At 36.6% G+C, this 14,902-nt stretch overlaps 1 protein-coding gene across 4 annotated transcripts in view; it reads right to left on the reverse strand.

The window, feature by feature from the left end:
- ZCCHC2 (zinc finger CCHC-type containing 2) overlaps positions 1 to 14,902 on the reverse strand; it is a 44,882-nt gene that overhangs the window by 16,209 nt on the left and 13,771 nt on the right. For all 4 annotated transcript variants that reach the window (XM_071453442.1, XM_071453434.1, XM_071453429.1 and 1 more), the window contains exons 2-6: positions 13,638 to 13,749; positions 10,269 to 10,345; positions 7,983 to 8,054; positions 4,657 to 4,769; positions 2,654 to 2,748 (exon numbers count right to left, since the gene is read on the reverse strand). In XM_071453442.1, coding sequence (XP_071309543.1) covers positions 2,654 to 2,748; positions 4,657 to 4,769; positions 7,983 to 8,054; positions 10,269 to 10,345; positions 13,638 to 13,749 — 469 coding nt within the window. The remainder of the gene's footprint in view (positions 1 to 2,653; positions 2,749 to 4,656; positions 4,770 to 7,982; positions 8,055 to 10,268; positions 10,346 to 13,637; positions 13,750 to 14,902) is intronic.

Consider the following 14,902-nt stretch of genomic DNA (forward strand, 5'->3'; position numbering starts at 1 on the left):
ATCTGCATTGAAGATACTACATCCCCAGAGATCGTGTTGGAATCAAAAGTCTACTCCAACCTGAAAAATTGTCCCAACAACTGAATTTATGAATCAGGAGGGAGCTAATCAATTTCTTCCTTAATGGAACCATAGCAGCATAATTAAGCTTACTGAATATTCAGTGTGAGAGCCCCACTATTATTTAAGGTATGAAGACCTTTCACACACAGAGAATTTACTTCCACATAGGTTTTGTTAAATAACTTCCTATTTTTGTGAAAAGGTATTTTTATTGCTGACTCTGTATAGCAACTGAAGACCAATTTAAGCCACAAATGCTTTGTCTGTCAATTAATTCTGCATGTTCTATTCGAGAACTAGATAAGATTTTTTCTTAAATATATGCTTCCTTTTCCAACACTGTCAGTACATGCAAAACGTGCAACTACGACTAACTTGCACTAACAAGGTGCAGGATTACAGGAATCCCAAGCAGGAAACCTAGATAAACACAGAAACCAACAATAAAAAAAAAAAAAACCCTCAAGGGTCACTTAACTGAGGCAATTCTGGCAACAGGTGGGGTAAGTACTTTTGTCTTAGTACAGTTTCTATTAGCCTGCACCACAGGAAATATGACTGTGAACTACCATGGACAAGTCATCTAGTCCCCCTTCCCAAAAGAAAAACACCTATGCTAATTACTGCTAATACAGTAATTCTCCTCATCAAATGTTTTCTTAATATCTAACTCAATGTCAGGGCCTGAATCATGCCAATGGGCTTTGCAACTCTTCCCTGCTCTCCCAAGGGCTTCACCTGCCCACAGTGAAGATCCAATCTGGTACACTGCAGTTTTGCAATCTGGGGTGTGACTGCTGGGAAAAGAACTGGAAGATGCCTCAGCCAGAGCCTCCATCCTTTGGCTCAGGAGCTGCATTTGAGCTCAGGCCCTTGCCTAGGGTGCACTGCCAGCACACCTGTGCCTGGACATGAATCTTGCTGATCCTGTTCTTAACCCTGACCTACTGACTTGCTTTTCTGCCTTGACCTCAGACCTGCCTCACTACTCTGGACTTGTCTGGCAATTACAAGGTTCTTGCCTGCCCCTGGTCCTAATCTTCCTCATAAGAAGTTAAGCCTAGTGCTTTCTGTCTGATCCATCAGAGAGAACAGATCATCCTCTTTACATTAGGATTGGTATTTGATAACTTAAATAATTTTCCATTTGAGTCTTTCCTCTACTCCGCTAAACAATTAAGTTCCTCATCCTGTCTGTCATACATGCTACATCTGACAAATCCTCATTAACTTTCATGTGCTAAATTATTTATTACTATAAAAATTATCTCACATTTAAGATCACTTTGTAATTTATAAGACTTCAACAGAACTGACATTTGTCTATTCTCTTTCTGATTTACCCACCTTGCAGATAATTTCTGCCCAGTCAACTCTGTCTTGATGGAACTTGGCACTGGTTCTTTTTTGAAACCATTTCAAACTACTACCATGTATAGCAATGCATCTGCAAGCACTTCCCAACCAGATGTAGTCTACAGTCTAAAATATGCACACCCTGTCCAGTGTGCCCATCATTAACATGAATCTTTCTGGACTTTGGAAACTCCTTCCTCCCCCATGCAGCCTTCCAGTACAACAAAGGTGTCAATTCTTACAGCAGTAAATTCCAGCCAGTTCCACAATTACCCTGATTGTTATTAGTTTAACATTTTCACAAAACTGTCATGTAAGAATGTACTAAGTGCTACTAAAAAGTGTTACAAAGTGACCTACAGCTCCTATTGTAACCAAAGTGCTTCTATCTCATCATGGAAAGAATACATCCCTCACAGATCATACACATCATCTCAAACTGAAGTCAGCTGTCATTCCTCTATTTTTTCCCAAACAAATATGAGCTGTCTGTTTGGAACCTCCAATCTATTCAATTCCCTACTAAGATCTTTCGCAATTTCTGAGGCAGTGGCCTCCCAGTCGCTGCCTCAACTGTCATGGTGTGTAACATGCACTGAAATAAGGAAAGATTAAATGGAAATAAAGATCACATCATCCTAAGGCATTCATACAGGGAAGCCAAGTTTTGGTTACACAAACTGTAATACACAAGTAGGTTAAGAGGGCCACCAAAGAAATCTCTGCAATATAAATGATGGTACACAATTCTGTATGTTCTGAAATTAGGGACATCCCATCATTTATGTACTCAAAACAAATCTCAGTTTAAATATCAAGAGAGATGCTTATCTACAAAAGAAAACAAACAAAAAGCAGATGTGATTTTTCGAGTCAGTTCAAACTTTTTGCTCTAAATTTTAAATTTTGTGAAATGAAGAAATGTCAAACATACTCATACTCAAACATATTCAATTCATAACAGCCTATTTGAAGAGCATGATGGTACAGAGAAGAATGAAAGAAAGAATGAAAGAAAGAACAAAAAGAACACAAGCTGATGCTACATAGCATGTTCCCACTGTCAGAAGTATGAGTATCTGCTCGAGAAACTATTCATTTACCAGGAGTTCAAATACAACCAGTGGAATATAACACACAAACAAAAAATTGTAAAACTGTACTTAGGCACAGCAGCAAGATTAGCTTTTTATAGACTTTTCATTATATAAAACAGTATTAGGATATTTCTTACTGTGAGTGTGCAAAGATTCTGATGAAATTGATTGGAAGAAGTTGTATACTCTCTGATTCTGCAGAAAAGCTTGTGATGTATTTGAAAATAGCTGCCTGAAATTTAAGTGAGAGTTTGTTAAACTAAGTAACAGAATCATAGGAAGAACACGAAAATGTACTACAGTACCATTTAAAAGCAAAATAGGCAGTTCTTAAGAAGTCCAAACCCTTCAAATTGCACATTCAACAATGCTAAAAGCTACTTTTGAGCTTTGCTGTTAAATGCTAGTGTAAGCTTGGAGTACAGTCAATATAAGCAATTGGTATGATGATTTTTTTTGAATTTAAAAAGATAGGTGCTTTTGAGTCATCCTAATTCCAACATTTTAGCCACTTGTAACATTTTATTAAAGAGGAGTTTGGATTGAGTCCAAAAGCACTGGACTCTATATTTTACTTTTTTTTTTTTTAACTGAGAACACATTTATTTTCCCAAAATAATTCATCTCTTTCTTAAATACATTTGAAGGGTAAATACAAAGTTGAGTTCACCTATAAGGTCAGTATTTGAATTTTGCAATTATCTCCAAGAGCAAAGGGTGGGATGCTCAACACTGCTCTGTACTGGTCTGAGTCAGTTACCAAGATGTCAATGACAAATTTTATTAGTTTCAAATAAGAAAATAGGACAACAATTAATGGTTTTCATTGCCCACACACAAAGGTTTCAGATATTACTTGCCAAGAGGCACTACCCAGCTCTATTTCTTTGGAGGAGGGGCAGGGGAGAGCAATTTTTGGCAAATGGCACATATTGAAACCCCCAAATAAGTATATATTTATGTTAAAACTGATACTGAAAGAAAAAGAAATTTGAATACAGTAATGCTATTCTCTTGAGATTATTCATGTAGCATTCCTGTATAGTCACAACACAACCTACAAATTGTAATTACATTTGCTTACTCTATCACAGTTGTATATGTTCAAAGGTTATCTTCCAAGTGAGTATCTTGGGTTTGCAATTACTGTGCAGTGAGGCTTCACAACCTTTCTGTATTACAATACATTCCCTTCAACCTCTGTTTAACAGGTTTATTGATTTAAAATCACTATGTTTATTAGCCAAAACTGTTCACAGAGATTAATTTTTGGCTTGACAATCAAGTCAATAAAGACAGACAAATATTACAGACCAAGATTTATTAAAAAATTGGCAAGGGGGTAGTTAAGGGTCAGAGTGGCTGCAAACTTCTTTAACTAAAATATTAGGACAAAATGCTAGAACCAACAGAACATTATGAGTAGGAGTTTGAAAAGCAGTACCTGATTCCTCAATTACCCCAACTCAAGAGACACTGCCTAACATGATGAACAATTTGCTTTCAACAAGGTTGAACAATCCTGACTGAAAAGGATAAACATAACAAGGTATCTGTACCAAACCAGGAAAAAAAACCAAAACTAAGTAGGCAAACCTGAATTCATATTACTGTTCTGAGTTATAGAATTTGACCACCAAGCTTTCTCATCAATAAATAGCAGGTCATGAGATATGGGCCATTTTCTTACAAATACATGAGCTACTTTTAATTTTATATACAAACTTCACTATTGCAGTTTATACCTTTTAATCTCCATTCTGTCTCTCACTCTATCCTGTAATAAAAAGTAGAACATATGTGCTCTGAGTTACTGTTTCTAGTATTTCTAAATATACCCTTGTGTAAAGGAGGTAGTATCCTTCCACAAATGCCAGTCATTACTATATATAATGCTGCTTAGGACAAATATTTTCATTATTGTGCAATTACTTCCAAAGAAGTAATTCTATGAAGTTTACTAAAAGTCTTAATTTAAAGAAAATCTAAGAGTCAAGAGTATCTATTTCATCACTGCCTTCCCAGTTTCTTTGCAAATTTGGTTTAGGTAGCAGAATTTCCACTGTCCATAGAAGTCTTCTAGCTTGACTTCAATCACTTTTCTGGTGATGCACTTCAGGCTATTTGCTAAAACATTTACCTGATTATGGGCTCAAGATCAGCATGCCTTCGTTCTTCCCTCTTCTGAAAACCCTGATTTAGTGCTCTTAAAATAGCCTTGTCAAATGCTTCAGAAGACAGTTCCTTTGGGAGCTGAGAAAAAGGTCAACATGAAAAATGAGTAGTTGACATTTTAAAGACTATATTTTTTCACTATGAGTCTTTATACCTTTTGGTATCAACAAGAAACTCAATTGTTTCAGTTTGAGTGATGTATTTTACAAACCAAAGGTACAACAAACCAACATCATCTAGTTTGGCAAGAGAAACACTTTGCTGTAAATACTCACAGAAAATTCAGGCATAAAACTGTTTAAAGCTCTATTTGAAAGAATTATATTTGGAAATCTACCAAATACTATGGTCTTTTCAGGATAGTTTATAGCCTTTTTTATAATTTATTTCCTTAAATCTTTCACATATAGAAATTAGTTCTGAAAACGACACAAAAAAAAAAAAACCAGGTGTGACTGAATGCACTGTACTCACTATCATCACTTAGCTAGACTAAACTATTTTAAATAAATGGGAGTAGAAAGGAAACCATTTCAGTATTTAATACACTAGACTTCAGCAGGCAACACTGAGATTAATCAATAGCGAGTCCCTCCCCAGTTGCTATAAACACTGAAATACCTTATCAAAATTCATTATAACTTTCCAATGCCAATACTACAAAGTGAGGTCTTCTGATGTTCTAGTTGAGAAGGCAAAACGCTTGCTACTTAAGAGCACGTCTATTTTAAATGAAGACTATTCCCCAGAACAAAGTTTTTTCACCTTTAGAACTTTCAAATATTGTACTTAAGTACATCAAAGCTGATCAAATTTGTTAATCTACGTTTTAAAAAAATATTTTAATATGGTGCAATTAAGAGTAAACTGCCACCGAAAAAGGCTTTTTTTTAACTGAAGTTCAAAGCTATTGCTAATGTGGTTAACATCTGCCACCAGTTATGATCAACAGCACTCAGCAATTTACACTAAAGTAGCATCTTCATCTTGCATATCTGGAATACACCTGACCCAGAGTGCCAGCTGGATACTGCATCCAGCTACTGGAATAACAGCCCAGCACTCAGTAATTCTTTCACTGAATCAAGTGGTACAAACCAAGGGATGCTGTGTTTGATACAGATAATTGCTTGGTAACTTACATAAGAGGAACTCCTGGAATCCAGACAGACAAGTGCTGTTAGTATTATGTTAGTACAGTACTACAACACCTGAAATGTCTTAGATCTAAAACCACAAAGGGCTGAAAGCAGCTGTTCTTAATGGACCCTTTGGCTTTAATATGCATTACTGAGGAACTCTGACTGAAGAATTGGTCAGTGCTAGCCAAAAGGTACCAGGAAGTTACTGCAGAAGTGTAGGAATGATCAAATCTCCTATCCTAGTATTTTGTATGTAGATTTGTCTCTGGAAACAGTTACCTTCTTGTCTTTAAAACTTCCATTAAAAGGAATGCAATTCCTTCTGTAGTTAAAGATTCAGTTATACCAACCCAAGATTAGGTGCTTAAGGTAATGGGACAGCCTTGACTTACAAGCTTATTAGTCCTTCCACATATGTGGGTAATTTCCTACTTGCAAAAATTTTTTACGCTTATCACCTAAGAGAAGCCAGCCTTTAATTTAAGCATCCAAGTTGTGCCATTTACTACCTTAGTTTTCCCAACAATGCCTCTATTCTGAAACAATTTTTACCATTATCTTATTTCTATCATATGCAGCATTGGAATTTTCCATCAAGTATTTTGACCATTCTTTTCTGTCCCTAGGAACCTGAGCATACTATTTAACAATGCCATGTAGATTGGAACAAGAACAACAAAAAGCCAAAATACAAGGGCATATGAAGTGGATGCTTGCGCTTTATGCTTTTTAAAGCAATTAAGTTCTGTCCTGCTTTACTTAACAATTCTCTCTTACTTCTATACCTACAGCTATCAAACCAAATATACTTTTTAGCTTAGCATATTTTCCACAGAAGACCTCAGGAAGCTCATAGCAACTTCTGGTTGTCTTCTTCTTGTCCTGCCATGTCCTAGACACTGCTGGAACACACAAGCCAGCACATCAAACACCCTATATCAGCCAAACAGCACAACTCTTCAACACTCTGGACCATGTCTGTTTTCCTGGCTCCTCCAGGAGGGAAGTAGGTTCTAGGAGGTCCATTTCAGACACTGATGTTACACATGTGGGAGAATGGGGGCATGCATGTGAATGTTCATCCAAGAGCTGCACAGGACCCTGTATGAAACACTGTTTTTAGGGTTCTCTTCAGGTGCAGATGCACGTACCCTAAGCTGTGGGATAACCCACGTGCAACCAGACATGCCATCCAGAATTTAAATCCCCCAAAACCAAGCTCGGGGAACTCTTAGAACCAGATATTCAACTAGATTAATAATCACTGCTTAGTTTCTAGAATACCGGAAAACAATGTTGATAATTTAAACAGTGAACAAGACAATGACCTTTGTACAGTGACTGGCTTTCCACTTGCAATTAACACTGCAGTTAAGAACCCCAGATAACATCAAAACATGTCCAAAACAGATCTCTCATTACTGCCCTGAGTAGGGAAGAGATTAAATATAGAATAATTTCCCAGAATAGGTGGAATGCGAAATATTAGACACTGACAATGAACACACAGTTCGAGGTCATCACACGGATGGGGTCTGCACATGGTCTATGCACAGAAATGTATTCTCTGATCAGAGCAGAGGGGAAAACAACTGAGAGAACTTGGTTTTTTTAAACATGCATACACACACACACATATAGTTGCTAGATTTTCCTCAAGTTGAAATTCTTGTGATGATGAATAGGCCAGCCTTTGTTCTACTGAAGAATACAACAGCTAAATTAAAAACTATTATGCTTATGGCTGTGTCCCACTAATTAAACATAACAAATGATACTCTTTAAGGTCCTTCCAGCAGGAACACAAGCAAACAACCAGTGGTTGTACCTATATATGAGGTCTGTGGGGAATATTAAAACCTCATCTGGTAGTTTTATGGTAGTTCAATTAAAAACTTTAAGTGCCATTTCAGATGAGACAAACAATCACCTCCGGGAAACTCCCCAAACATTCTCCAGGGCTGCTTCTTCTGTCAAGATCCTTAATTCCAATATATATAATTAAATGGTTAATACAATTGTGAAGTACAAAAATCTGCTGGCATGCTTTTGTTTCTATAATTACACCTCAGAAATCACAGCTCTCCTAGAATACTTCTGAAGTTATAAACCTGATGTATAAACACTACTTTCATATTTGAATACATACTTTTAGCAGGAATTCCTGAAGCTCCTGATGTGTTTTTGTTACACATGTTACAGAAAAATCAGACCAGGTTACCTAGAATGAAGGAAAAAAGAATGAGGAAAGTGACTTTTTCCAAATTTCATAGCAATTAGCTTGTCAGAACAATTCCATAAATTTGGCAGTCTCAGAGTTAACATTCGCAATTAAGCAAACACCAGGGAAAACAGGGATAAGGCTGTACTTTTTCAAAGACATACTAATTTTGAGTGTGTATTTTAGGATCACCTTCATGTAATTTGTGGCTAAAGGGAGCATGGGCAAACTCAAGGAAATACAATGAAGTCCCTGAAGATTACTGACTCACAAAGAAGCCAGGCAGAAGGCTCTGTGATTATGGGACTTGTATCAAACAGAAATAATTAACCACAAAAAATAGGTACCAGAGAAAATGACTGTAGGTCAGATATATTGCATTGAGCTCTCACTGTCATTACCAGGAGTCAAAACAAAACAAAAAATCTGTTTATATTACCTATAAAATAATTTTATCTGCCTCAGACTCAAATCTTACACAATCATATAGAAGTTATTTTAGGCTACAAGTCATAAAAAGTACTGCAAGTTACTGAAGAAGGCACTCAAGAATCAGATGACATTCTGGCATATGCCTGTATAAAATTTCAGTAACTTACTGTTCTGACACGACATGCAAGTAGTAAAACAGCACCTTCACATGCATGTTTTGAGTAAAAAATAAGTAAGCTTGGTTAGATGAGTGCTGCCTGGCTTTAAGCCCACTTCTGAGCCAAAGATTCCAATTAGTTACATGGGAAGATTCAGGGCAACAGGAGTGGACACAACAATTATAAACATTCATTTACTCTCAGGAGTTGATAGAGTAATGTCACCCACCAACTGCCTTCAACTTAGTCCCCAGAAATGCCAACTACCCTCAGTGTCCTCAGCTGGGAAGCCATGACTACAATTGCTGTTCCAACCTTAAAAAAAAGCAGTGTCTGGGCAAGTACAAAATTATCTACAGTGAAGAGCACAGAATATACCTGCACAGATGAGGAAAGGAAACTCTTTCCTAAAAGAACTGAGGTGGAGTTTCAAGATTATTGAAATAATCGCCAGAATATCTCCACATTCCCCCTTTAACAAAGAAATTCAAAACCACTGTCAAATCTGTCTACATGCTGAATCTTTAAAATAGTTTTTTTATTTTAAATTTTTATAATCCCTATAGACATTCTGTACACACTTTCTCCATCTCCTACTGTAGTTTACTTCATACTAACTTCACAGACTATTTGGAAAAAAAATCTATGATGTGGTTGAAATATTTGGCCAGGTTAATCCTTAAGACTTTGAAGGCTACCTTCCACACATTACTGTCCTCAACAAAAGAAGAGTGCATCCATTTAGAGAATACAACATCACAGACCATTTAGAGAATACAACATCACAGAATACAATATCAAATTCTGCAATCAACACATCAACTTTCAGCTCAAAATGGCTTTTTTTAAGTTTGCTTCTTCAAAGACATCCCCCATGTCAAATATCAGCTAGAATGTTTGATGTGAACCATTCTTTTTTGGGTGAAAAAGGGGACCATTTAACTTTAACTTCAAATCTGGTATAATACCAGATTCACATCTATTGGCACAATGACTCATAGTGTTAGTCAGCCCTTGCTAAGAAAATTACTACCTTGATTCAACTAGAACATCACCACCACCAGCCACTATCATTTAATACATGCTGCCCTTAGCTACTACCATAGATGAAGACTACACCAGACAGGCTGTCCAGTTTTTGGCCGTTTTCCAGCTTGTTTGGTTTTGCCTTAAGAAACAAAGTCCAAAACAAAGGCACCAATCTCAAAAAAGTTTTCTCAAAAAGCACAGGCTCCACCCTCATATGATAAACAGCAAGAAACAAGACCCAAGATGACCATATGACTCCAAGCAATCTACAGCTGCAGACACAACTGCGCTCCTGTGCCACTTGAGCATTCTAAAACTTCTAGCTTTAGAATTCTTATGAGTTAGAAAAAGCCAAGTTTCCTGAACTGATGTCACACACCCAGCTATGGCTGATGTTTTATACGTTCCCACCTTATGCCGTCACACTTTTTGCCAACAGTTACGTATGACACCTGATTTGTACACAGAATTCAAAAGAATCACAAGATAATCCAAAGAATCTCAAAATTGCCTCCTGTGAAGGTTTTTGAAACAAGCTGTATGTATCTGCAGTACATAGACAATAATTTTAACATCCTGGAGATTATTTGCTTACTTTGAATGTGTACTCCAAATGTTTGTCAGCCCTTTTTCTTGATACGTCTTTCAGGGTTATCTTCTCAATGTGTACAGCTGAAAGAAAAACACCTTATTGTGCACTCCAAAACTGACAGTTTGCAAACCATTCCTTACTTTCCCAGACTCTCTGAGCATGCCTGTAGGCTAAATCCTGATGCACACAGTGCAACTCTTCCTTAGGAGCTGTTGTGTTGCGACAAGCTGCCGGGAGCAGGCAGAACCTTGCTCTAAGTATTTCTCTGGCCTAATGATAATCTCTTTGGCACACATCATGAAAATCTATGCATTACCCAAGAGCTTATTTACACCAAATGTCACATAACTACAACAATATAACCACTATAAGTGAAAAACAATAAAAGGAAGTCAAATTGTATCTTTACTCCAAGAAATAACAAGTGTTGATAAAAAAACAGCCAGTACCTTCTACACCTAGGCATCAGAAACATCAAAATAGTAAATGAGGACAAGCTAAGGCCAAATACCCACATTTCTGAGGGTACTTAGGCAAAAAGAATTAGTTAGGGAAGGACTGAAGGAGACAGAAATGAGTGTCAGCAAACAGAAAACAAAGAAGAAGCAGAAAGCTTTGACAGTTGTACTGTAAAGAGTGTCATTGAATTGAACCGAGAGGGAACAAAGGTACTATAAGTACTTGCTAATTTCACATTCCTTCCCCAGAGCCTACTGTACACAACAATAGGCGAGTTCTGGCTGTGACCTGGCAAACTGCAGCACCATATGGCTTTCAGGGCCTGGAGACTTTCTTGAGGGCACACAGCATTGCTCAGGTAATACTCCATATAACAACGCTTATGTAGCCGAGATGGGCTTTCCAGTTTTGCTGCTATGCTGGCCTAAGAATGCAAGAGAATTTTATTCTAGTGCAAGCTTGAACACATCTTTACATGTAAAGAAAAAAATTATTTAAAAGCAGCTCGACCTCATCAATGCTTCCTTTCAATGCTTTAGAAGCTACTTTTTTTTGGAGGGAGGTGGGTGGTGTTAACAGTTAATGTTTTCCTTTCAATTTTTAAATGCATGTTTACATGGGATATATTGGGAACTACTCATAACAACAGTGTCTTTTCCTAAAAAAAAAAGAATTAAACCTCCTGCAATTGTATGTTGCAAAATTTATTAACGGAAATTAGCTAATTATCATCTGATATAATGTAAACATTTTAAAATTAATTTTGTTATAGTTACAAATCAAGTCTCATCCCCATCAAACATGCCATTTTTAAGAGAATTAAGCATTGGCAATTTCCATAAAGGAACAACAAGCCAGCAAATAAGTCTAGTGATAGTGCTACAGCTTCCAATTTTCTTAGTAGAGAGACAAATACTGAATGTGCTGGTATACAATGGTTATAATCCTCTAGCTGGGAGTTAGGAAGACAGACAAGCAGTTCATTTTTACCAGTTAATGAAGATTTATTATTACAATGGAAAGAAATCTGAGATGAGCTAAAGATGCCAGACAATAACAATATTTTGTGAAAAGATGAATATTTAGTGACCTTAATTTTTACCTGTCTGGTATAGATTCAAGTGCTGTTAGAAGGAGGACTACGGCACAACAAAAGTTTTGTTGCAGTAAAATTTCTTAATGGCTAACATTCAAATTGATACTGGAATTCATATTCATAAGTTAATTAAGAAGTTGATTCCCATGACTGGAACTGAGAATAGTGGTGTAAATTGCATTCCACTACATGCATATATTTAGCATACACAATTAGGAAACTAAGACCATTAGCATTCACAGACAAGCTTTTTTCCCTAATGAGACTGTGCTTATTTTAAACTATTGAGTATTCTCAATGCTAAAAATTTGTCCTCAGGTATAAAAAAATTTATTACACAATGCAGTACCTTCAACTTCCTTAACTTCTTTCTGCTGCACGCTTCATCATAATGCATGATACAAGAGGTAATTACACTGTTGTTGCTGCACAGCTTTAGTTCTACAGTTTCAACAGACTCCTTTGTAATTCTGTCTCCATAATGACATTTTAAATATTCTAAATGGCTGGAAGAAAAGTTTGAATACACAAGCCAATGAGGCATGTCACATCTCTACCTCTATTCTGGACACAGAACATGCATCCAGGATGATTAAGTAAAGCATGTATACATGACACTGCTTCCATTCTAAGTCAAGCTTTAAAAATTCATAGTCATCACAGCTGAGAATAAAACCTGAGTTTTACTATCGGTGGTATTTCTAACCAGTAAGGAGATTTCTGCAGCAGGGAATCTCTACCACATAACTGTGTAGCAAATATCACAAAGGTACTCTGATCCTTCACTGCGGTTTCTCACTATGATAATACAAATGCGGAAAAATATTTAAGCTCTTTGCTAGATTAAATTATTCAAATTTTTTGTGCTTCTGTTACTCAATTTGAGTGTTACTAAAGAGATTCCCCCTTTTAGGTTTCTAATTCATGAATACGAACACTTTGAACTCCATAAAAGGATTTGAAACAGGTTTGTTGTCTGTAATCTGCCATTATCTTCCTCTTGTATTTTTTTTTCCAGGAATCAAATCTCTCAAATTGCCTGCCTTCAAAGTGCAGTTAAATCTCCACATTAGAGACAAAAGGACATTTATGAGGACAAAATGAACAGCAATCGTTTTTCCATATTGTTAGCTCCTTCCTATCTGCACACTATCTGTTGACTAATTTTGAGTAGGCAAGTAACTTGCTAATCCTCTTGAAGAATAAAGGGTGAGAATAAATCTGTTTTCAATAATGCTCATTTCTTCAAAGAGAAAATATTGTGCTGGCAATGGCATATCAGAGTTTTGTTTATGCTCAGAAGCCTTGTTCTTATTCTCTCAAACAGAGCCAAAACAGTGACTTCTATTAAGCCTTTCACTTCTCCAAACTGCCATTTCTATAACACCTGCTAATATGTGGGTTTTCTTTGCTAATTTTTTTAATGTCATCAAATACAACTGAATCAAGCAGCAAAATCTATGGACTGCTTCCCAATATTTTTGTGTTTAGCTTTCCTTAAAAAATTCAAATGCTCTTAATACAATTGCATTATATGTTCTTGTTCTCCCCCAAATCCTGCCCCTTTTTTCAGTGGGAAGCCCATTTGCAGCTAATTTTCATGCAGGCATTCACTAGCAGTTAGCAGTTAACACAAATGACAACTTGTTATAACAAAGAAAAGACCAAGTAGGTGGCAGAGAAACTATTTTACTTACCAATCACTGCAGCTTCTTGTAACAGCAAGAAAGATACAAGATGTCTACAACTCCAAGCAGAGTTTCATGTTCAAAGAAACCTTTAAGAGCCTTCCTCAAAAGGAAGCCCAGACAACATACCTTCTCTCTGAGGTCTGTGGGAAGCCATTGGGAGTCCATCATGAGGTGCTGTGGTTCGTTCTAGCAAACTGGTCTCATTACTTGACATGCAGTCACCATGGGAAAAGTCGTTCTAAATCAAGAAAGAGAAAAAAAAAGACACATCTTAGTAGAAGGACTGCTACCTAAGCTTGCCCTCTTACTCAGCAGGTATTACAGAAAAACCCACAAACCCTTTATCTGTTATTCCACACGACAAAAACATGAAGCTCTTGACAGTGGCAAAAAGGTGCTCATTAACCATTTCAGTTCTTACTTTATTTATGGTTTATCAAATGTCATCTATAACCTCCAATGTTTCACTGACCTTATTTTAAAAACAGAATAGGGTAAGGAACGGGGTATCTCAAACTGGACAATTCAAGACCATTAGCTCAGAACTTCAGTGATAATTTACAATTAGCATGAACTCTTTCAACTACTAACATGTCAAGTCATGTTACTCACTCACTACATTCTAAATATATTCTCCTCAATTATATTCATGCCGTGTACCTTCAGCCTACCACCTCTTCTGTGTAGGGAATCACGAGTAACTGCTTGGACAGTCTATGAGGACATGCAGTCCATGCATCTCTAATCAACTAAATCCATGCATCTCTTACTAAAGCTCAAGTTCAGAACACAAGCAGTCGCCACCAACACCCTCACTTGGATAGAGAAAAGGACAGACTGAAAGTTCATCTCCCCCTACATTTACATGCAGACTTCAAAATTATATACCAACACATATTAATACAGTGCACAAGAAGGGACACAACAAGAAATCCTAGGAGATAGATAACATAGACAGCTAAGTAAGAGAATAAAGAATAATCTAGGCTAACAATGATAAATAAGAAAAAAGTACTAGAATAGCATGGACTACAAGTGGTTTCCCTAAGATAACAAGAGCCTATATAATTTTTTCCAAATTAGGATGAAACATTATTGTATCAATTTACACATTCTTTAATGACCTGGTCTTGCTAAAACAAAAGCAAGCAAACAAACTGACCTACAACCAAGTTAAAACTCAGAAATATTTTGAAACATCCAGTGACATTAAATGCAGCTATTTAATTCCATGTTCAAGGAAACAACACATTGCCATCAAAAGGTACATGCAGAAAGAACTAGGAAATACAGGAAGTTACTAGCAAGTGTTTGGATTAATCTTTTTTAAGTAAAAAACCTTTGTCTATCGGTAACAAGTAGTATAACATGAGCTGATGAAATAGCAAGTT

Source organism: Agelaius tricolor, unplaced genomic scaffold (assembly GCF_023055355.1).
Source record: "Agelaius tricolor isolate 1412-34295 unplaced genomic scaffold, bAgeTri1.0.p SCAF_2, whole genome shotgun sequence".
NCBI lineage: Eukaryota > Metazoa > Chordata > Aves > Passeriformes > Icteridae > Agelaius > Agelaius tricolor.